The following is a 21977-nucleotide window of genomic DNA, read 5'->3' as shown; positions in this document are numbered from 1 at the left end:
TGTTTCTGCTCCTCAGAAAACTCGGTGTAACAAAACCAAAGCTGTTCTTGTGCTTAGTCAGCCGTGCTGCACAGATCTCACCGCTGAACTTGTCTTACTCCCTGCCCTGGTGAGGCTTGAGCGTCTCTCACAAGGCATAAAAAAGCCGCAGGAAACAGATACAGCCCCGAGGAGCCCAGCTGGCCTGACTCCCCTTCCCATGCTGGGGAGTGGAGAGAGGGGAGGTCTCAGCCACTGTGGCAGACGGGTGCCCTTTAAAAAAAAACAAACCCAAAATTCTTAAGGGCATACGAATTCTTAAAGCAACACCGAAAGTTACCTTTTTGGAAAGGCGACACCCGAATCTTTGGAAGCTCTCTCTGCTTGCAAGCAGGGAGCGAAACACGCACCACTCGTGCATTCACTGACAAACCCTTGGCGAGCGCCTCCAAGCGCTGCAACCAACTCTGTGTTTGTTATGCAATTACTGAGTCCTCCCCGGGGGAGGAGCGGCCTTGGCCATGGCCGTTCCCCCTTCCTCCGCCGCCCCCCCTCGCGGTGCAGTCCTGCCGGCCATGGGCGAGCGCCGCGGGCCGGCGGCGCTGCAGGAGGCGGCGGGCCCGGAGCGGGTAAGGCCGGCCGGGGCGGGGAGCGGGGCCGGGGCGGGGAGCGGGGCGGCGGTGGCGCAGCCCTGCCCGGCCGGGCTCCGCGGCCTCCCGCACTGCCGGGCGCTGCGCTGCCTCCCCGCCGGCCCGTCCGCCGTGGGGGCACCGCGGGCACCGGGATCTGCTGCTTCGGACAGCCCTGGAAAGGGCACGGGCCCATCCCCCCCGCGCCCTTGTCCCGCTCGGGCACCGCGGGCCCGGGGAGCGCTGGCAGCACCTGCGGGGGATGCGGGCCTCCGATCGGAGGCCGTGGGCTGCTTGGCACGGGGTCTGGGCATCGCCGGCCCTGCCGCCCCGGGGCTTCTGGGCTTGCAGAGCTGCGCCTGCGGGGGCCGGGAAGGTAGAGCTCCTCCGCCCCGAGCTGCCATGGAGGCAGGTGTGGGTGTTGGTAATGTTCCTGGCTTCCCAGGCCCTGTGGACCAGGAAAGTCTGCCCCTGCGAGGTGTCTGAGCTGCTTTCTGGTGTCCCCCTAGTATAACCACGCTAAGCCAGGCTGAGGTGCGTGAGGAGAAGGGGTCTTCATGGCAGGGAGATGCACGTGGTCTTCCGGAACCCTTGTGTCTCATCAGTACTCAAGTATCCAAAACCAGGTGTGCCATGTTAAATACAAGTGTAAGAAACCCCTTACTGTTTTCCCCTGAACAGTGACACGTACCCATAGTGAAGAGGTGCATGGTGTAGTCAGTCCTGTGCATCCCCTCAAGAATGTGGAACCAGCAGGTGGCTCCTCAGGCGCTGTGCAGTGCAAGCCATCTCTCCCGGGAATGGTGATGGTCTTCCCAGTCTCACTGCTGGCATGGCCTGTGCTGCCCAAGGCTGGCCTGAGTGCTTTGGGAGCTTGTGGGATGCACATGCAGCCTCTTACTAGGGTGCATGAGGGTTCATGGTCACATACCATTGAGCGGATGTGCCACATCACAGTGCTGGCTCTACCAGCACCACTAGCTTTTTCCCTGGCTACAGCTGATGTAGGGCATGCAACTGTGATACCTGTACATGTAGCCCAGCAGCTGTTGCTGTGGGATGATGGTTGTATGTGTGCATATATGTTAATTATTTCCTAGTTTGCTGAATTTGAAATTAATGGAAGGAGTTTCAGTACCCCTAAGCAGTCTTTGTTGTCCATTTGGTTTATTGTCATCACCAGAAGAGCTTGTCTCTTGCAGTTGCGGAGTAACTGGGATATGATGTACTGGAGTGTGTCCAGCAAAGGGCTGATGATTAAGAGACTGCAGCATCTGTCATACGAAGAGAGGCGTGAGTGCTGGGACTGTTTAGCCTGGAGAAGACTCCAGGGGATTCCATGAGCGTGTGTAGATACCCAGTGGAGGGAGTAAAGGAGACAGAAAACCAGGCTCTCCTCAGTGGTGCCCCATGGTGAGACTAGGGGCATTGGTCACACACTGAAGCACAAAAGCTTGCATTTACATGTAAGAAAACACTTGTTTTTCCTGAAGGTGGTCAGATGCTGGCACAGGTTGCTCACAGAGGTTGTGTAGTCTCCATCCTTGGAGATACTGAAGCCTCACCTGGATGCAGCCGTGGGCAGTCTGCTCTAGTTGACCCTGCTGAAGCAAGGGTTGTCCTGTGCCCACCAGCTTCAGCTCTTTTATGCATTTAGATCATGTTGTCTGAACAGAATGAAGCACGTACACGTTATAAACTGGGTGCCCTTTGTTGTTATGGTGAGTGTTGACTGTTTTGTACACCATCATAGCAGTAAGAAAAAGATCTGGGGTGCAGATTGAAGGCAGTGTTGACCTAGTGACTGTTACCTTCTCCTGCCCCCCATACTCCTGCCAGTGCCCCCGGATGCAGGAAGGCAAGGCAGGGAATGCATTATGCTCCTTAATCACAAGGTGGTGATTGCTCAGAAGCCTCAGCAGTGATCATAATGTGCCATGCACTTGAAATTGAATTAGAGAGGATGGGATTGTTTTGTAGCCACTAGCTGCCTGCCTGCCAATTTAGAGCCTGCCTGTGAAACTCCTCTCAGCCCCTGAAGGTGATCAGGGAGGTGGGTATAGGTTGAGCAGGAGGTTCCAGTATGGTGTCGTCTCTGTGACTGACCTTTCCTTTTTTAAAATTATAAAAAAAACCCAATCCAACAACCAAAACCATCTATTTAAAAAAGTATTTGTACAGTTTTTAAAACCACAAGCCAGTCAGCCTCACCTGAATCCCTGGAAAGATGATGGAATGGCTCATCCTGCAGTCTGTCTCTAAGCACATGGAAGAACAAGACAGTCATGAGGAGTAGTCACCATGGATTCACCAAAGGGAACTCGTGCTTAACCAATCTGATCAACTTCTGTGGTGGGACAATTGGCTGAATAGACAAGGGCTTTTGTCTACATGGGCTTTAGCCAGGCTTTTGCCAGTGTCTCCATGATACCCTCATAGGCAAGCTCAGAAAGTGTGGGCTGGGTGAGTGGATGGCGAGGGGGATTGAGCACTGGCTGAATGGCAGAGCTTGAAGGGTTGTGGTCAGCATCACAGGGTCAAGTTGCAGGCCTGGTTGTGTCCTCCAGGGTTCAATGCGGGGCCCAGTATTGTTTAACTTATCCATCAGTGACTTGGATGAAGGGACAGATGCCTCCTTAGCAAGTTCACTGATGGCACAAAGCCAGGAGGAGCAGCCAATATCCCAGAGACCTGTGCAGCCCTTCAGAAGGGCCTAGACCGGTTGGAGAGATGGGCAAAGAAGAACCATCTGAAACTCAACAAAAGCAAATGCAGATCCTGCACCGGGGGAGGAATAACCCCAGGCACCAGTACAGGATGCGGGCCAACCTGCTGGGAAGCAGCTCTGCAGAGAAGGCCCTGAGGGTCCTGGAGGACAACAAACTGTCCATGAGCCAGCAGTGGCTGGGCTAACAGGGAAGATTTTTGCAGTGTTTCCGTTTTCGATGACAGCTGGTGCAGAAGCAGATGGAGCTGTTGGCTGCATGTCAGGCCCTGAGAAGGTGTGTGCTAAGACAAGGTGCCGAATGTGCCAACCCCAAATTCCCCCAATTCCAGTGAGTTATTGTAACCATCTCTATGTCCTGGGAAGTAAAAAAGGTCTTGCACTCTCACGGCCTTCAGCAGACTCTGCAAGATGATGCTGGGAAATCTGTTCATGTAATTGGGTAATATTTAAAAATATAATAAAGTGGTAGAATTGTAACCCAGAATGTGCTTCCCTGATGTATTCATTGGGCATCTGTGGTATGTATGCCAGCTATGCAATGTGCATGTGTGTTTGGGTTTTATTTGTTTTTCAAAATGTGAGTGCATTATTTGTTTGAGGATATTTTCCAAACTGAAGTAGAGGAATGCTTTTTATTATGTGCATAGTTACAAGCAGACTGGGTAGGGAAGGGACTTTGGCACCTTCAGGAGGGTAGAAATAATGGTGTTCAAACCATCAGCTCCCCTTCTCTGCTGTATTATACATAACACCTCTTATACTGCCTGTGGTTAGTTATCCTCTACAGCAGTGTCAGTGGCATCTCAGAACCAACCCAGCAAGGGTCCTGCTGGCTGCACTTCTGATCAGTGTGAGTCACCAGCCCTTCTGTAGAGGTTGCAATGTGCTGTCCTGACAGCTCTTCACAGCAGTTGTTTCTAGTAGGTGCTTGGTGACATGACTGCAGGGATGCAGGGATTGATCCTGGGAGCACATGTCCCCAGCCAGAGGGGAGGTGAAGGCCCTGCTCAGAGTGCCCCCCCTGCTACTTTTCACTGGCCTGTTTCCTAAATGTTGGCTGTCCCCACCTCGGCTGGGCTGGGAGCTCGCTGAGGAAGAGCTGTGCACAGATGTCCTCTGGGAGCCCACACAGAAGGGTCAGCGTGGAGATGGGTGACTCCAGGCAGAGGTTTTCCTGCTGCCAGCTGCTGGGAAGAGGCACGTTGGCTTCGTATTGGCACTTGAGGGAGAGCCTCCAGAGCAGCCTCCAGACCCGTGCTGGTGTGTGGGCTGCCCTCACAGATTGCATACACAGACCTCCATGCTGAGACTCGCTGTGGCACAGGGCTGTCCTCCATCAGCTGGCATTAGTAGCTGTGATCTCATGGCTTTCTTAAAAAGGTCCATCCAGGTCCTAATGGCTGAATGTAAAGCAGATGGCTGGGAAGTACCTGGGCAGTGAGCCTGGTGGGGCTGTGCTGGTTGCAGGCTGCAGCACCATGCCGTGACCTCACACATGTCTCTCCATGTGTGGTACCACGGTGGCTGATGTCTCCCGGGGCAGATTTCCTCTGCTTTGTCTTTGGCACACAGGTGTGGGGCGCTTCCTGGTGCCGGCACAGCTGGGAGGGGGCGGTTGGTGTGAGCTGTGCTGGGTAGGGCCGGGAGGACAGGCAGTGCTGCCGGGAGCACGGATGGAGGGCGAGGGGACACGTACCCCAGGGACAGGCAGCACGTCCACCCCAGAGGGGCAGGTGAGTGTCTGTGTGACATGGGTGAACTTTAAACCACGCCTTTTGGATACTGTGAGAAGGAGGAATCAATAATGGTAACTTTAACCAGAGCTGTGCTTTATTTTCAGAGCTCATCGAATGCTGCTGAAAATGGCTCAGGCCTTGACGAAGAGCCTCTACTCAGAAAAAATCACCGCCGGTTCGTCATCTTCCCCATCCAGTACCCAGACATATGGAAGATGTATAAGCAGGCTCAGGCCTCCTTTTGGACAGCAGAAGAGGTGAGCCCTGGGCTAGTGGGTTGGCAAAAGGCAATCAGACCACTGGGGTCCTGGTGCATCTTTCCTAGCTCTGCTGCTGCTGGCTTCTGTGTTGCAAAGGTTGGAGTTAATTGCATCGAACATGAGGTGCCAGGACCAAAGCAGAACTCCCTCCATCGACAGTGGCAAGCAAGCTGCTTCCACAGGGTGATTCAGCAGAGCTGTTTTAGATGCTTAGTTCAGGATGAGGTGGAATTGTGTCCTGGGGTACTTCTCTGGTTATAAAGAAATCCTAAGTCAGATGGCTCTGATTTGTGATCAGATAGCTCCTACCCTGCTGTGATCTCTGAACCTGCAACTAACTCCTTGCCCGTGTAAGATGCTCTGGGAAATTTCATGCTGTTCCTTAATATTAGGTACCTAAATTTCCAGAGAGATGGTGTTAATCAGGGACACTTGATAAAAATGCATTTAGCTGACTCCTTATTGCCCTGGTGAGGTGCTTGCCCCATGTTACAGTGCAAGCTCTAAGCTCTTCCCCAAGGTTGCTGGTTAGCTAGACCTGAGCAGTGCTTGCTATGCTTGCAGCAGTGCAGGCCTCTGAACACTGCACTGCTTTGGAGAGATCACCTGCCAGGGGAGCTGGTTGTTCCAACTCAAAGCTTATGCACTCTTTGCTTGTTTGTGAGCAGTGGTCTGCAGCTGCAGAGGAGTGAGATGAAAGCATTGGCAGGCTCTAAATAGACCAGAAAGCATCATGGGATGATGAGCAGCTGTTTGTGGAGGTGATATTTCATTGCCTGCTGGGTGTCTTGCTGCCCTGTTGCAGAAGAGCTTCATTTAAACCATTAAAGAAAAAGCACTTGAATTCCTGCCTTATCAGCATTTCCCTTTTACTCTGTTACTGGTTCCTTCTTACACTGTCCCACCATCTGTGGGTCCTCTGCATTTTTCACGTCTGACTCTACTGAAGTGCTGCTTTGCTTCAGAAATCCTACAAACCAGCAAACAAAACAGGTCTATGTGAAGGAAGCTGTGGTTTTCTCTCATGGCTGGGGTTTGGTGTGATAGACGAGCAGTTGCACAGCATTTGCTCTGTACTGTTCTTCGACAAGATGGAGGCTGAACACCTGCCAAAGGCAAAGGTACCCTCAGTCCATCTTTTGGCACACTTAGGTATAGCTTTCTTGGAGTATCAGTTTTTATTTCAAGTACAGTTTAAGTGTCTCAGAGTGAGGTCTGCTTACTGGTGCATGTTCATACCTGTGACAAAAAGATACTAATGCTTTTCAAAATCTCATCTATTTATTCAATAGACACTGATTTTTATTCCAAATTACAAAGTGTAAACTGTGAAACAAGTACATGATGTTACTGTTGCAGAGAGAGACAACAGAAGTGCAGTGTATCTGTTATCTTTTACAGTCACAAATATTTGAATTTTCTATGTGTAAAGATTTGAAAGCAAATGCCAAAACTCTGCCTCAGTCACTTGACTGGGCTGCTTCTGTTTTTACAGAATGACAAATGCTGAAGGACAATAATGTTCTTTTTTCTTTTCATTAGGTTGATTTGTCAAAGGACCTTCCTCACTGGAACAAGCTGAAAGCAGATGAAAAATACTTTATCTCTCATGTTCTGGCATTCTTTGCAGCCAGTGATGGAATTGTAAATGAAAACCTGGTGAGAAAGACTTACAGAGGGCTTGAATACTTAGTCATGTTGTTGTCTTATTAACTTTCCATTTTGGCTTTTTCACATTAATGCATAGGTTTATTAAACGTGTACTTTTTTTTTTCTTTCCATCTCACCTTTGTCAAGTGGAACAAGCAGCCTGTTCTTCTGGGAGCAGTGTTTGAGTTAAATTGGGTCAGCTGTGGCCATCAGAACTCCAAATCACATCACTCTGGGACACCATTTTTAAGTGCAGCCCCTGCTTGGTTGTGGGATGTGCATTTCTGAATGAATTAATAGAACCACATATTTTTCCTGTACTCATGTTAATTGAAAAGTAGGGAATACAGACCATGGCTGTGATATGTATTCCTCATTTTGGTAAAATCTGTTTTGTTCTCACTGAATGGCATCCTAGAATCTCTTGGGGTTGCAGGTGGGTGCTGCTAAAAAGGTAGGGAATTCTTCCTGTTAGGATCTGTTCTGGGCTGGAGAATATCTCGTCATGGATTAGCAGGGGTATCTATCTGCAAATGCCCAGTTTAATCTCAAGTGTTCGAATATTTATAACATGTAGAAAATGTGTGCATGTATTGCATGAACATGCCTTATGTCATGCTGTTTATATTTCTAATGATGAACAGAAAGTCTGAGGCTTTGTTCAGTGCGAAGTGTTTAGTATTGCATTACTTTTCTGTTCTCCTGTGTACGTGTGCCCTCATGCTTCAGCTCTTAGATGTATTTACTGCTTTATTTTCCTCTGCACCACAGCTGTCCCATTGACACATCTGTGAACAAAGTAGGACCAAAACTGCTCCCATGCTGTCTCTGTAGCAGAGATCTATTGTCTCTCCTGTTAAGCTCAGAGTAGTGTTGTGCAGGACTGTTTTACTGTACTCATTGCCATGCTTTCTGGTTTTGGTAGGTGGCACGTTTTAGTCAGGAGGTGCAGATCCCAGAAGCTCGTTGTTTCTATGGCTTTCAGATTCTCATTGAGAATGTTCACTCAGAGATGTACAGCTTGCTCATAGACACCTACATCAAAGATCCCAAGAAAAGGTAAACCTCTGGACGTGTTACACACGTGTCACTGAAGCCAGTGGCGCTGCTGTTGGGCAGCTGCAGCTGTCTCCTGTTTCATGCTGACTTTCTGGAGGAGTTGGGGAAGGTTCCTTAAAGCTTTCAAGGCTTGCATGCCTCACCCCCAAAATGGAGAGGAGTATTACTGACCAAGGCTTGTTGTGGGAGTATCAGAAGGTTAGTGAATATTTGTATAAATCTTTTACTTCTGCAGGCATGGACTATGTGAAATGTTAAAGGTTAGATGAGCTCCTTGAGGTTATCGCGCTCCTGCGGTGCTTGCTCTTACATCAGCAAAGGATCAGCCCGAGGAAATCGAGTGCTCATGATCCAAATGGTGTTTCTCATGTACAGCAGTCAATGTATTGCATCCTTTCAGCCTTTTTGTTGTCAGTGCTTTTTAATACAACTCAAACTGCTTATTTTTGAATGATTGAGTTCTTTGGAGAGTTCCATCACCTTTGTTGTCTGAAGAAGTTCCTAGTCCAAACAGTAATATGTTTGAAAAGCAGCATTTTCCCTCAGAGACTCCACCATGGTGATGGTCAGGCAGCACTTTCTTTCCCACAGTGGCATCCTGTGTTGGTGATGGTGGCAGAGCTGCAGGGTTTCCTTTCAGGTGTTCAGCATGGGAACAGAGTCTGTGCACATGGGAGTTGTCCAGTTCCTTTTGTGGAGTTGGGCAAGATGAGGTTTTGTTTCGTGGATAAACTGAAGTGGCTGGCTTCAAGTCTGAGAGGCACTGTGGTGTGGTGGGTGAGCACTCCTGGGATGGGATGTTTGAGTTCGCAGCTTGCCTCTCCTGAGCCCTTCTGCACATTTGCCTCCCTCTGCCCTTGTTATCAGAGATCAAGTAGTGGTTTAACCTGGCAGGCAGCTAAACACCATACAGCAGCTCACTCACTGCCTGCCCCCACCCAGTGGGGTGGGAGAGAATTGGGGAAAAAAGTAAAACTGGTGGTTTGAGGTAAGGCAGTTGGATAGCACAGAAAAGGCAAGTAATAATAATAATGATATACAAAACAAGTGATGCACAATGCAGTTTCTCACTGCCTGCTGACTGATACCCAGCCAGTTCCCAAGAAGTAGCCCCTGGCCAGCTTTCCCCTTAGTTTGTATTCTGAGCATGACATCGTGTGGAGTATCCCTTTGACCACTGGGGGTCTGCTGTCCTGGCTGTGTCTCCTCCCAGCTTCCTGTGCCTCCCAGCCTGCTCATTGGTGGGGTGGGGTTAGAAGCTGAAGAGTCCTTGACTTCATGTAAACCCCGCTTAGCAACAACTAAAACATCAGTGTGTTATCAACAGAATTCTCATTCTAAATATAAAACACAACACTGTACAACAACTAGGAAGAAAATTAACTCTATCCCAGACAAAACCAGGACAGATCATCACCCCTTTGGGGTGGGAATGGTCTCTTACTTGGGTTAGTTCAGAGCCTTGCATAATCCTCTGTCTGGTGGAGCTGGAAGGGACAACCAGGGCAGATTTACGTAAATCACTATTTTGATGTTTTGTCTCTGTTTTCTTCTATAGGGATTTCTTATTTAATGCCATTGAAACAATGCCTTGTGTTAAGAAGAAAGCAGACTGGGCTCTGAAGTGGATCGAAGACCGAGAATCCACTTTTGGTGTGTAGCTTTTTTAAAACTTGTTTCTGTTGCATATATTCTGTTGTTGGTGCTCTGTGAGTAAGCTGCACCCCTGGAACATGAAATGAAATTCTCCACAGATGTAGTGGCTTCTGGGTCTCTGGTTTAACTAAAGAACTAGAAGTAACTTCTGGTGAGCATGTATGTTTTTATCTTCAGTTAGAGAAATACAGTAATGACAGTGCCCCCTGAAGTCATGTTATGAAAAATGCTTGTAGATCTCTGTCCTTTTTGTCTTTATACTGAACAACCCTGGTTTCCTTAGTTTTTGCTTGTAGACCTTCTTTTCTAGTTTTGATTATTTATTCTAGTTGGTTCTTATTTTGTACTTGGTGTTCAGAACTGGGCAGCTGAAGTCTTGCAAGTCCAGGCATTTTCTGTGTTCATGTTCTTATAGACAAATCAGTTTTTTGTAACTGAGGCATGACTGAGCCTGGACCAAAAAGATTCAAGAACCATCTATTTCTGGTGTTCCTGGTTTGCTGTTGGGACCAGGTTTCTAGTTTTGGTATCTCATTTCAGAGCTGGGGCACTGGCTCAGCTTCCATCAGCATGCTGCAGGGCATCCTTTCCAGTGTTCTGCATTCTTACAGTGTTGACTCTGAAGGGTGTGCTGTAGCTGGAATGCATAATGGGTGCACTTTGGTGAAGTTTTTTAAGCAAACATCCTCTATATTTCAAGAAAGTGTAGGAGATGGAGAGATTCAGCTTGGTGAACAAAATAAATCTGAACATCATTCTTTTGTGGCATCTGTTCACAGCTCTTTTTTGAGAGGGGTTATTTTTTGTAGCTGTACATTATTCTGTCCTGGTGCTCCCACTGCCTCCCCAGTCTGACTTTGCTTGCTGTGTGTGGAGCCCCTTCATCATCCTTTTGTTTGGCTCCCAGCAGTGTGGGGTGTGCCAGGAATCAGAAGGTTCCCTAACTTAAAAAACAGTGTAGCCCCTGCTCCCTGCCCCCAAACTTCATGCATTTTATCCAAATAAGTAATCAGGCTTGTGCTTCATTAAACCTGTATTTTATGAGCAGCCTTTCTCCATTCCTCTATAGAAATAACCAATGAGATTTTTAGTGTTGCCAGAAAAATTCTCTCCCTAATAACTTCTGTGATACTTGTAAGTTGGTATTGCTCTCTGTGCTTTTTTCCTAACTCGAATTTCTTCAGATGAGCCAGAAGTTGATATTTGTGTCTCATAGAAGAAGTGGGACATCTGGCTATTTTGGGTTATCTTTTAACAAAATTCTATGCAGTTCTTATTGGGAAAAGGCTCCAGAACTTAGTGCAAAAGCTCTTAATGTTAGAACATACACAATGAGCCTGTGAAATTGTTTGAAGTGGTGTACATGGAATGATGTGGCTTCACTAAACAGTCAGATGGTCTTGTAGTCTGAAGAAATACATTCCTGTAGAGAGCAGGGAGAACTGGGACCAATAATGCCTTGCTTTCCTTGGATTAAAGGTGGGATAGCACAAATAGTTATTTGAGTCTTGGCTTACATTCTGTAGTCTTTCACTCTTGTAAGAATATGGTTTTATGTAGATTCCCAACAAGAAGAAATTGTGGGGTAGGGGTTTTTGTTTCATTTTAAGAGATTGACTATTTTCTTTGTTCTGTCAGTTAACACAGCTGCTTTCTGGCCTTTCAGGAGGAAGAGATAAAGGAGTACTAATGTCTTGGCCACTCTGGACAATTACATTCTTTTGCTTCTGATCTGTGTCAGTTTCAGTGGGTGCCATGGTTCTTCAGTTCTGCTGGGGTTGCCTCTGGCTGAGTGCTGTGGGGTGTGTAGACCCTCTGTGGCTCGGGATCTGCTGCTGGATGTAGTCAAAGACAGCATCTGGTGCTGCAAAGGGGATTGCTCCTCTCCAGCATCATTCTGTCTGATGCAGATGGTGCATCTTGCTGATGAGCAATACAGCAATTTGTGTCTAATGAAAAATGTGTTATGTTAAACAGGTGAGAGAGTGGTTGCCTTTGCTGCAGTGGAAGGCATCTTCTTTTCGGGTTCCTTTGCTGCTATATTTTGGCTGAAGAAGAGGGGCCTGATGCCTGGACTGACTTTCTCCAATGAACTTATTAGCAGAGATGAGGTAATGTGGCATGTCTTACACACTGTTTGGGAAGAAAAGGGAGTTTCCAGGGGAAGAGCAGAATTATATTCATGAAGAACCCATAGTCTTGACAGAGAAAGGAGAAAGAAGCAGACCTTTACCAATAATTGCAGAATCATAGAATAATTTAGATTGGAAAAGACCTTTAAGATCACTGAATCAAACTGTTAACTTGCCACTGCCAAGTCCACCACTAAACCATGTCCTTAAGTGCCACATCCACATGTCTTTAAAATACCTTCAGGGATGGTGACTCAACCACTTCCCTGGACAGCCTATTCTAATAATTGCTTGACAGCAATTTCCATGAAGAATTTTTTTGTAATATCCAGTCTAATCCCCTGCTTGATGCAACTTGAGGCCATTTCCTCTTGTCCTGTTGCTTGTTGTTTGGGAGAAGAGACTGACCCCACCTCACTACAACCTTCTCTTACGTAGTTGTAGAGTGACAGGGTCTCCCCTGAGCTTCCTTTTCTCCAGCCTAAACACCCCCAGCTCCCTCAGCAAATCCTCATAAGACTGGTACTCCAGACCCTTCACCAGCTCTCTTGCCCTGCCCTGGACACGCTGCAGCACCTCAATGTCCTTCCTGTAGTGAGAGGCCCAAAACTGAACACAGGATTCAAGATACAACCTTGCCAGTGCTGAGTACAGAGGGACAATCACTGCCCTGGTCCTTCGGCCTTGCTATTGCTGACACAGGCCAGGATGCCATTGCCTTCTTGGCCACCTGGGCACACACTGGCTCATGTTCAGCCACTCTCAACCAGTACCCCCAGGTCATTTTCTGCTGGGCTGCTTTCCAGCCACTCTGCCCAAGTCTGTAGCACTGCATGGGGTTGTTGTGGCATAAATGCAGGACCTGGTATTTGGCCTTGTTGAACCTCATACCATTGTCTTCAGTCCACTGATCCAGCCTGTCTAGATCCCTCTGCCTTCCTACTCTCTGGCAGCTCAACTTTCCTACCAAACTTGGTGACTTCTGCAAACTGACTGAGGGTGCACTCAATCCACTTTACCAGGTCATTGATAAAGATATTAAACAGGACAGGCCACTGGAGCCAGTAATGTATATATATATCTGTATGTGTGTGTGTGTATATATATATATATGTAGCATATATAACATAACATAACTGAGCCCTGGGGAATGCCACTTGTGGCCAGCCACCAACTGGATTTAATTCTCACCACATTTTTTGGCCTGGCCATCCAGCCAGTTTTCTACCCAGCAAACAGCATTAATGAACGTAAAGCCTGGGTGCTGCTGAGTCCCTCAACAGAAATACCTGTTTTTAAAGGGAGTAAACATAAATACTGGTCTCCCAGTTGTGGTTTAATCCCAGCCAGCAATCAAGCCCCATGCTATCACTCTCACTCCCCCACCAGTAGGACCAGGGAGAGAATCGGAAGGGTAAAAGCTACAAAGCTCATGGGTTGAGATGAAGACAGTTTAATAGGGAAAGCAAAAGTCACACACACAAGCAAATCAAAACAAGGAATTTTCAATTTAATTCACTGCTTCCCAGGGACAGGCAGGTGTTCAGCCATCTCCAGGAGAGCAAGGCCCCATGAGGTGCAACGATGATTTGGGAAGACAAATAGCATCACTCCAAATGCCGCCCCCCCCCCCCCCTTCTTCCCTCCACTTTATATATTGAATATTATGTTACATGGTCTGGAATATCCCTTTGGTCAGTTTGGGTCACCTGTCCCAGCTCAGGACAGGTGTTGAATCTCCTCCCAACCTCCCATGCACCCCCAGCTTCCTCACCAGTGTGGCAGTACGAGAAGCAGAAAAGGCCTTGCCTCTGTGTAAGCCCTGCTCAGCAATAGCACAAACATCTTTATATTATCCACCCTGTGTTCAGGCCAAATTCAAACCATACGTGAAGAAGACCAACTCTACCCAAAACCAGCACACCAATGCATATAGTATTATGAAAAAGGTGGATTTTTTAAATTGAAGGGAATGTTTGTTTTCCTGTGCTGTGAAGGAGGGCAAAGGCCCAGCCACTCAAGGAGTGGGGTGGAATTGCATGGGCCCCCGCTGCAGGGTGGGCTGGCTGGAGCAAGGACCTGGATAGTGTGTGACTCTGAGACTTGCTGTGCCTCAGCTGCTTCAGGCAGGTTCAAGTGGGCTCCAGGTACCACTCTCGACCTGCTCCTGGTTGTGGGTCCCGGAGCTTGCAGACAGCTGCCTGCATCCATCACCGAGCCAGCTGTGGCAGTTTGCTGCAGAAGCAGCAGATACCACCCCTCTCCATGGTCTTGTGTTGCTGCACAGCGACAGAATCTCCTGGGAGGGGGCAACTACAAATCTGCCTTTGAGGAGAGCGATTCTTAAGGTATGAAGTGTCTGAGGGGCTGCATGTCAGCACACCAAATGTGACAGGCTATGTGCTTACAAGTGCCCCTTCTTTTCACTGGTTCCTTCCTTTCTTTTTCCTTGCTCCCTGCAAGTTGGTAGCTGTTGTTTATGGCTGGGGACTGTGCACTGCACTACTTACAGCACTGTCAGCACTGAAAAAGTAGAAAGATCAGTTTTGTATGCAGTATAAACATGCTAGTGGTTGTAACTTAGCAGAGTTGCTCTTAAAGTGTAAAGAGCTTTTTCATAATGGAAGTAATTTTCATGGGTTAGATAAACTGCTTTGAAATGAGATATCTTACGATATGTCTTTAAAAGACACTTTTGAAGAAAGTGATATGATGAGTAAGAAAAAATAAGTAGTTCTTCAGCCTTCACCTTCCTTGTGTCTTCTGTGAGTCATTATGAGCTGATACATTTGAGTGAGGCAGGATTTGTTACAAGGATCACTTGCAGGTGAATGAGTGTAACTGTACTTCTTTGCAGAGTCGAGCACCAAAAGACTAAAATTTTCTTGAGCTCTGCTGGCATAATTCCAACTGCAGTGCTGTTACAAAGGTTAAAGCTTGGTGCACAGAGCACCTGCATTGAAACCCAGTGTCAGTAAAAAGAATCCACAATGGAAAACTACAAACTGTTTTTTGATGCACGTGAACAGATAAATGATTAACGCTCAGAGTGTATTTTGAGCTGCAGACTCTGTTCCCAAACTGTTCTTGAGCTGGTGGATCTCTGATACTTAAAGGTGCAAAGCTGGTAGGAGCACGAGTGAGCAGAGCACACTGGTTCATGGGAGAAGCCAGGCACGTCCTGCATCCTGATGGTGATGTTGCCCTGGATTAGACCATGGGAAGCCCTGCAGCAGGCAGCTAATGCTGTTGTTAGGGGGGGGATACTTCCCAAATTATGTTATTTCAGGGCTGTTTTGTGACCTGAATCACAAGGATTTTACAGCCTTTCTAAAAAGGTTTTCACAGATCACAGAATTGTTAGGGTTGGAAGGGTCCTCTGGAGATCATCCTGTCCAACCCCCCTGCCAGGTAGGGTCACCTGGAGCAGGTGACACAGGAACGTGTCCAGGTGGGTTTGGAATGTCTCCAGAGAGGGAGACCCCGCAATCTCCCTGGGCAGCCTGTACCAGTGCTCTGTCATGCTTGACATAAAGAAGTTCTTCCTCATGTTGAGGTGAAATTTCTTGTGTTTTAGTTTACAGCCGTTGCTCCTTGTCCTGTCTCCAGGCACTACTGAAAAGAGCCTGGCACCATCCTCTTGGCACCTGCCTGTCCTGGCTTCAGCCAAAGACTGGGTTAATTTTTTGCAGTAGCTGTGAGGCAGTAGAGCCTGGAGCTGTGTGGGCATGGCTAAGACCCTAATGTTACTGGGTACCATCTCAGGTCATTGACAGGGGTGGGGAAAAGGGACTCCCTCTCCTGCTTTTGAGAAGAAGGGCATTCCTTCCAGTGGGAAAAAACCTAACTGGGGAGATCGGGTAGGTATTTGTCACTGGTTTTCCATGTAAATAGTTTCTTTGTCTTATACATTTTGTTATTGATATTGCTGTTACTGTTCCTTTTGTTACCATTGTTATTTCCAGTAAATTGTTCTTACCATTCCCATGATTTTCACCTTTTGTGCCTCCATCCCCAGAGCAGGAAAGGGCAAGGGGAAGCTGGTGTAGCGAGCAAGTGGCATCTGGTTTGGAAGAGTCTTGGTGGGGGTACTGAACTAGGGAGTACCATTCCTAAACCTCACCACCACCTTTGAGATAATCATATGCATTAATGAGATCCCCTTTCAGTGTCCTCTTCTCCAGACTAAACAGACCCAGGTCTTGCAGTCTCTCCTCATAAAAAAGATGCTCCAGATCCCTCATCATTTTTGTGACCTCTGCTGGACCTTCTCCAGTAGCTTCTTGTCTCTTTCCTACTGAGGAGCCCAGAACTGGACAGCAGTCCAGATGTGACCTCACCAGGGCCGGGCAGAAGGAGAGGATCACCTCCCTTGACCTGCTGGCCACACTCTTCCTGATGCACCCTGAGATACCCTTGCCTCTCTGGTCACAAGGGCACTGCTGGCTCAGTCTACTTGTCACCCATGGAGACTCCCAGGTCTTTCGCAGCAGAACAGTTCTCTAGTCAGTCAGTCCCCAGGTTTTGTTTTGACCCTTGTTAATGATAGTATTGGATTGTCTTGTAGCCCTTAGTCTGCCAAATCCTTCTGATTGTTTTCACTCTGGATGTGCCCTCTTGGTGCTTATTGGCTGTAATCACCACCTTGCTGTTGAGAGGAGAGATGGTAGTGCAGTCCTCCTTTAGTCTGGCAGTGGTGGGTATGGCTGAAGCCAGAGCATCAAGCTGTACCCAGGCAAGTCAAAGAGAAGCTGAGGCACCTCTTGGAGCATCTGGCTGGTACCCTCTGCAGACTGTGAGGGGTTGCTTGTCTCCTGAGGTTTTCTTACCTTAGCAGGAGACTTTTCTGGAAACCCTGGAAAGGAGCACAGTTCGTTAGGCTCTGTGTAGGATAGCTGGGTAAAATGAGAAGGGGAGTTTAGCTGGGGCAGAGATGATTTGTTAATCTTGGGTTTGGTGACTCTAATCTGAATCTGCCTTGTTGAAAATGCTGTTGGGAGAAGCAAGGGAAGAAATACTACTGGAAGAATTTAAATCAAGCTTTATCTCGAAGCAAAGAGGAGGTAAACAGCCTATTTTAACTCACAAGTAGTTTTGCCAGTCTTGATGTAGAGGTCTTTCTGCAAAATCATCCCTGACAGGAAGCAGGGCTCTGTGTGGGATCCCTCGCAGTAGAGCAGCCCTCAGAAAAATTTTACCGGAGAAACATGTATGCTGAGCATTATTTTGGCGTAGGTGGCATGTGTTGGATTTGAGATGTTACTGCTTTGTAAACTACAAGTCCACACTACATGTGATAACACTAAGACTCAAAAAAGCAGGAGGCTGGGAAACTTCAACTCAGATGAGGCTGCCTGAAAATAAGAGCGAACTATGTGGAGGAGGGGAAAACTGACTGTTTTTTCCATTGTTCTCTTATTTCAGGGTCTACACTGTGATTTTGCTTGTCTAATGTTCCATTATTTAGTGAACAGACCGTCAGAAGAGCGAGTCCGTGAGATCATCGTTAATGCTGTAGAAATTGAGCAGGTAATCCTGGCTGTGACAGCATCATGGGCAGCACAGATCCAGTCTGATGCGTGAAATAAACAAATTAACTTCTAACTTTTGGGATTTCGTGTTTGATACTTGGCTCAGGCTTGGATCCCTGATACAATTCTTTCCCTCTTCCTTAATGGTGGCAAGAAGTCAGAGACTTTCTGATTCAGTTGTCAAACAACTGGGGGAAGCTGAAGCTGGCAACTGGTTTTCTCCTTAATGACAGAAAGGAAGGAAAGCTCTCTTATTTGATACTGAATAGAATAGTTCCAATTGGAAGGGACCTACAGTAATCATCTAGTCCAACTGCAACTGTCTCCTAGAGAGGAGTTTGTTTACATCTGTCCTTTCAGGATCTTTGTCTCTCCTTATTGTATTCACATCTCTGCTTGTCCTCAGGAGGAGGCAGGGTCTGTTCTGACCACGTGTATCATGCTGGGTTCTGACTTTTTCTGAGGTTGATGTCAGGTTCTTTCATGTGAAATGCTGCCCTTCTGCAGGCACAAGTTTCTGCATGGCTGAGTATTTGGCAGGATTTTAGTTTAGTTTTCTTTCCTGTTGTCATCTAACTCCTGTGATGATGACAAATGCTCCTGCTTGGTCTCACAACACTGACAGGTATTGCATCAGTTCCTAAACACGCATATGACTGGGTTCAGCACTCATATATATCACTGCTGTCTCTGATCTGTCATTCTATAATGGCTGGAAGCCAGGAAAACTGGTGATTTCTGGATTTATCCCTGTTCCCACTAGTATGGTCCGTAGGTTTATTGAAGTTAGAGCTTAAGCTTACAGTGAAGCTTATGCTGGAGGAGTGGGGAAAGGCAGATTAGAGGGGCAATGATAAAAATCTTGTGCCTTTTCCAGAGTAACAGGCTAAAAATAAAGGAAGATACAAACAATTACTGAAAACAGAAGATACTTTTTGAATTTAGTGATGCAAGTTGTTTATTCAGACAACTTCCTGGGGAGCCTGAACATCACAAATTATATTATTGTGAAACACAGGTGTCTTCTCTCCTTTTTCTTCTTAAATTTAATTTCTCTAAATGTCATCTGTATTTTAACTTCTAGGAGTTTCTAACAGAGGCATTACCTGTGGGTCTGATTGGAATGAATTGCACCTTGATGAAACAATACATTGAATTTGTTGCAGACCGGTTACTAATGGAACTTGGGTTTTCAAAGGTAAGAGATGCAATTGCCCCAAATGCTGGCCTGCCAGTGCAGCCCAGGAAAGCTGTCAGCACAAAGCACTCCCTTGTCCTGCTGGGGAGCAGGCCATATTTAGCACAAGGACTTCTGTGAGTGACAGCTGAAACCACAGCATTAATACCTATGCTTCACTGTAAAAGAACAAGAACAATTTAGGCCATTGTTTCCCTTCAGCTGCTCAGCAGGTTTGGGATGGGAAACATAAGCTGTGCTCAGATGCTGCAGTGCTTGAAGAATAACAAACCCCTTGCACAAGTGAACTTCACCACAGACCAAACTCCTGGGAGTGGCAGTACTGAATTTGCTTAGATTGGTGTCCATAGAGCCTACAGGATACTGCAGCTGGAGGCGGTCTAGTTTGAAAGAGTTTGACAGTTTTGTTTGTTGTGGGGTTTTAAAGCATTATTTTCCTGTCAGAATCACCGGTGTAATAGTGTTTTTCTTCCCCAGGTCTTTCATGCAGAAAATCCTTTTGATTTCATGGAGAATATTTCTCTGGAAGGAAAAACAAATTTCTTTGAGAAGCGGGTTTCGGAATATCAACGTTTTGCTGTTATGACAGAAACAATGGACAATGTCTTCACTCTGGATGCAGATTTTTGACAAATTGGCAAATGAATGGTGACTGTTTCCCTCTCCTCATCTCCCTTTTTGCTGTGAAGTTAACTTAATTTCCTCTTACGGAATCAGAGTCTGCTGGGATTTTTTCTTGGGTTTTCATGTTGTTTGTCAGAGGAGTAAATATATTTCTCTCTGTGTCATTTGAATAAAAAAGGGGGATCATTTATAAAATTTATATGGCTTTGTAAAAGGATGGCCTTTTTAAGATTCCCTTGACTCATCTGCTGTCAATGCTGTCTTTAAAAATGACATGGATACTACTACTTTTTTAACACTTCATGTTTTAAGAAGCAAACTGCATATTTACCTCATGTTATGTATGGTATTTTAGTCTGAAAACTAGATGAGGTGTCACTCCATGTAAAAATGTTGCTATAAATTATTTTCCTGTTTTCTATTTTCATGTTTAGAGATTTTGCCTAGAGTAAAAGCTCTTCTGTTTCAGCCTGCTGCAGATACAGTAATAATTGAATGTGGGAAGACATTAAGGAGGTCTGAACTGTAGAATATTATTAAACCCAGGAATTAAGTTTGATCTCCCCATTAACCTAGGCTCTGTATGAAAAAAATTTTTACTCTGTTTGGAAAACTGATGGGTCTTGGTAGGCATTTAATTCAAATACATGTGATTCTTGTCTTACAGCTGTAACTGAACAGGTCAGTGGACTTTGAATGGTTTTTGAAAAGGCACACCTGTTAACAGTGGAGAAAAACCACATGCTGTAGTTCTTTGGCTTGTGCTGCCTGTTTTTCCTTGCTTCACTGATCAAGTGCCTTATTAAGCAGTCTGTAGTTGTGTTGTGTTTGTAATCATCTGACACTGGAACAGCCAGCTGTGGGTATTGTCAATCTTCCCACTGTCGTGCTAGGTGATTTGCTGTTCCCCTTCTTGGTTGCACTTGTGCATTGAAGGGGTGAGAAGACATATCATTCCAAGGGACTATCCCTTGAAGTGCTACGAACGTACTACTCCGGCTGTAAGGAAGCACCCAGTAACATATGAAGGGATGTCAAGTTGTGTGTTTAGTGTCAACCATTGGAACCATTGTCACAGAAGAGCTTCTGAAAGAAGTTATTAAACCTTTCAAAAACAAGCCCAGAAGTAGTATGGAGTAGCAGCATCTTACAAAGGACTGTTGTTTGGTTTTTGATTGTGTGCCTGAAAACTGTTTGTCATTTCTTGCCATCACACGCAGAGAATGGAGCAATTGAAGAATGGCTAATGTGCTGCAGTGGTACTTGGGGTGTGAGGGATGCTATTCAGCTGTACCTTGTTTATCTGCAAATAGATAGGCTCTTTTTTATTCAAAGATGGAGTGAGTGTACAAGAGCTAGACAAAGGGTTCTGCTTCATTAAACCTAAGCATTTTTCATAACGTTCAGCATTTTGTGAAAGGGCTTTTGTAAGTCTTAACTGTTGCAAACATCTTGTGCTGCTTTTGATACACCTGGCATGAGCTGAGCTGACAGCACAGGGTTATCAGTGATGGGGTGGTATAAGTGTTATTTCCCTGCCAGCCCAGATCAGCCATAGTCCTGGGTACCTGAGTTTCATGAAACAGGTCCACTGCCTTAGCATAGTTCCTAGTGAACAACTGTCCCTGCTATAAAAATAAGCAGCAAAATTGACTCTGTTTTTTTAGTCTCTGTAAAAGATCAGGAGTATGTATGGAACATGGAAATGGAACAGCTTTTTTTTCCTAGAGCAGAGCCTGTGTCATTTGACTTAAGGTACTTGGAAGAGGGCAGAGGGGAACCTGGAGAATACAGAGAAAAGCTGGAACTGGTGGCCCTCACTAACATCCTGCAACTGCAAGAGGACTGTGGACTCAGAGGGAAAATCCAGCACCTTTTGGAAATACTGAGTTGATAGGGAAGAAAGAGAAGATATTGTAAATGGGTGTTGTTAGAGTAATGGAACCTATCATGTCACTGAAAATACTGAAAAACATTTATTTTGAGTCTTGTGAATTATGATGAGTATAGAGAGTATTCTAATATGAAACTGCAACGTGCTCAGGTTCTGTAAATGTATATGAGATACCAAAGTCTGGTACAACAGCTCCCATTCAATTTGTGTGTAAAATATGTGTGTAGTTTCAATAAAATTTGAGTGTGGGTAAGCCCATGCCTTCATTTACAAGTTCCATGCTTCCTTGTGCAATCCAAAGTGATAAAGTTGGGATGTGACAAAGTAAGTCAGTATTCACAGCTTTTGGGTTGTGGGAGAAAGTTAAAAGAGCTCCACATATTGTCTTGCTCTTTTTGGAGCTCTTGACTTGCTCCTTCTTGTTCCTGGGAATAGGTTTTGCAGTCTAGTGAGCAAACAAGTGGGTTTGGTTTTTGTTTGTTTGTTTTGTTTTTAATTGGGTTTTTCTGGCTCAAGGAGAAATGTTTTGGGAGTCTGTAAGATTCAATGAAGAAACACTCCAAAAATGTGTTTTCAGTGGGTGGTACCTGATCTATCAAGGTCATCATGCCCTTGGGGCAGGCACCCTGACTGCCTGGGCACAGCATCATGTGGTTCAGCCCCTGAGCTGGGGCTGGCCAGGCACCTGCCTGAAGCCAAGCACTGGTCACCTGGGTCTGAGCTGGCATAGCTTCATACCTGCTTGTGTCAGCACTCTCAGGGCTCTAATTTTAGAAGTCTTGTTTGATCCTGCAGCCCCTTTGTGCCTCCTTGAGACAGGCATGAAGGGCACAACATCTGTTCTCCCACCAGTGCTGGGTACTGGGCAGAAACCCAGTGTGCCTCTTAGGGCTCTGTGTGT

General features: G+C 46.4%; 1 protein-coding gene across 1 annotated transcript; it reads left to right on the top strand.

The window, feature by feature from the left end:
• Window positions 1-485: 485 nt before the first annotated feature.
• Window positions 486-21342, top strand: RRM2B (ribonucleotide reductase regulatory TP53 inducible subunit M2B). The gene is made up of 9 exons (XM_048286790.1): window positions 486-608; window positions 5177-5329; window positions 6875-6991; window positions 7908-8041; window positions 9600-9694; window positions 11675-11808; window positions 17254-17358; window positions 18445-18558; window positions 19036-21342. Exons 1-9 carry the CDS (start codon window positions 501-503, stop codon window positions 19186-19188), a joined length of 1113 nt encoding a protein of 370 aa, XP_048142747.1. The 5' UTR covers window positions 486-500; the 3' UTR covers window positions 19189-21342.
• The last annotated feature ends 635 nt before the right edge of the window (window positions 21343-21977 follow it).

Source organism: Corvus hawaiiensis, chromosome 26, assembly GCF_020740725.1.
Source record: "Corvus hawaiiensis isolate bCorHaw1 chromosome 26, bCorHaw1.pri.cur, whole genome shotgun sequence".
Lineage (NCBI taxonomy): Eukaryota > Metazoa > Chordata > Aves > Passeriformes > Corvidae > Corvus > Corvus hawaiiensis.
This window is presented reverse-complemented; position numbering and strand designations above follow the sequence as displayed.

Coding starts and splice junctions, on each gene's coding strand:
- RRM2B (XM_048286790.1), top strand. CDS start 501: ATGGCCGTTCCCCCTTCCTCCGCCGCCCCCCCTCGCGGTGCAGTCCTG. Junction 9,695..11,674: donor AGACCGAGAATCCACTTTTG/GTGTGTAGCTTT, acceptor TATGTTAAACAG/GTGAGAGAGTGGTTGCCTTT. Junction 18,559..19,035: donor TGGAACTTGGGTTTTCAAAG/GTAAGAGATGCA, acceptor TTTCTTCCCCAG/GTCTTTCATGCAGAAAATCC.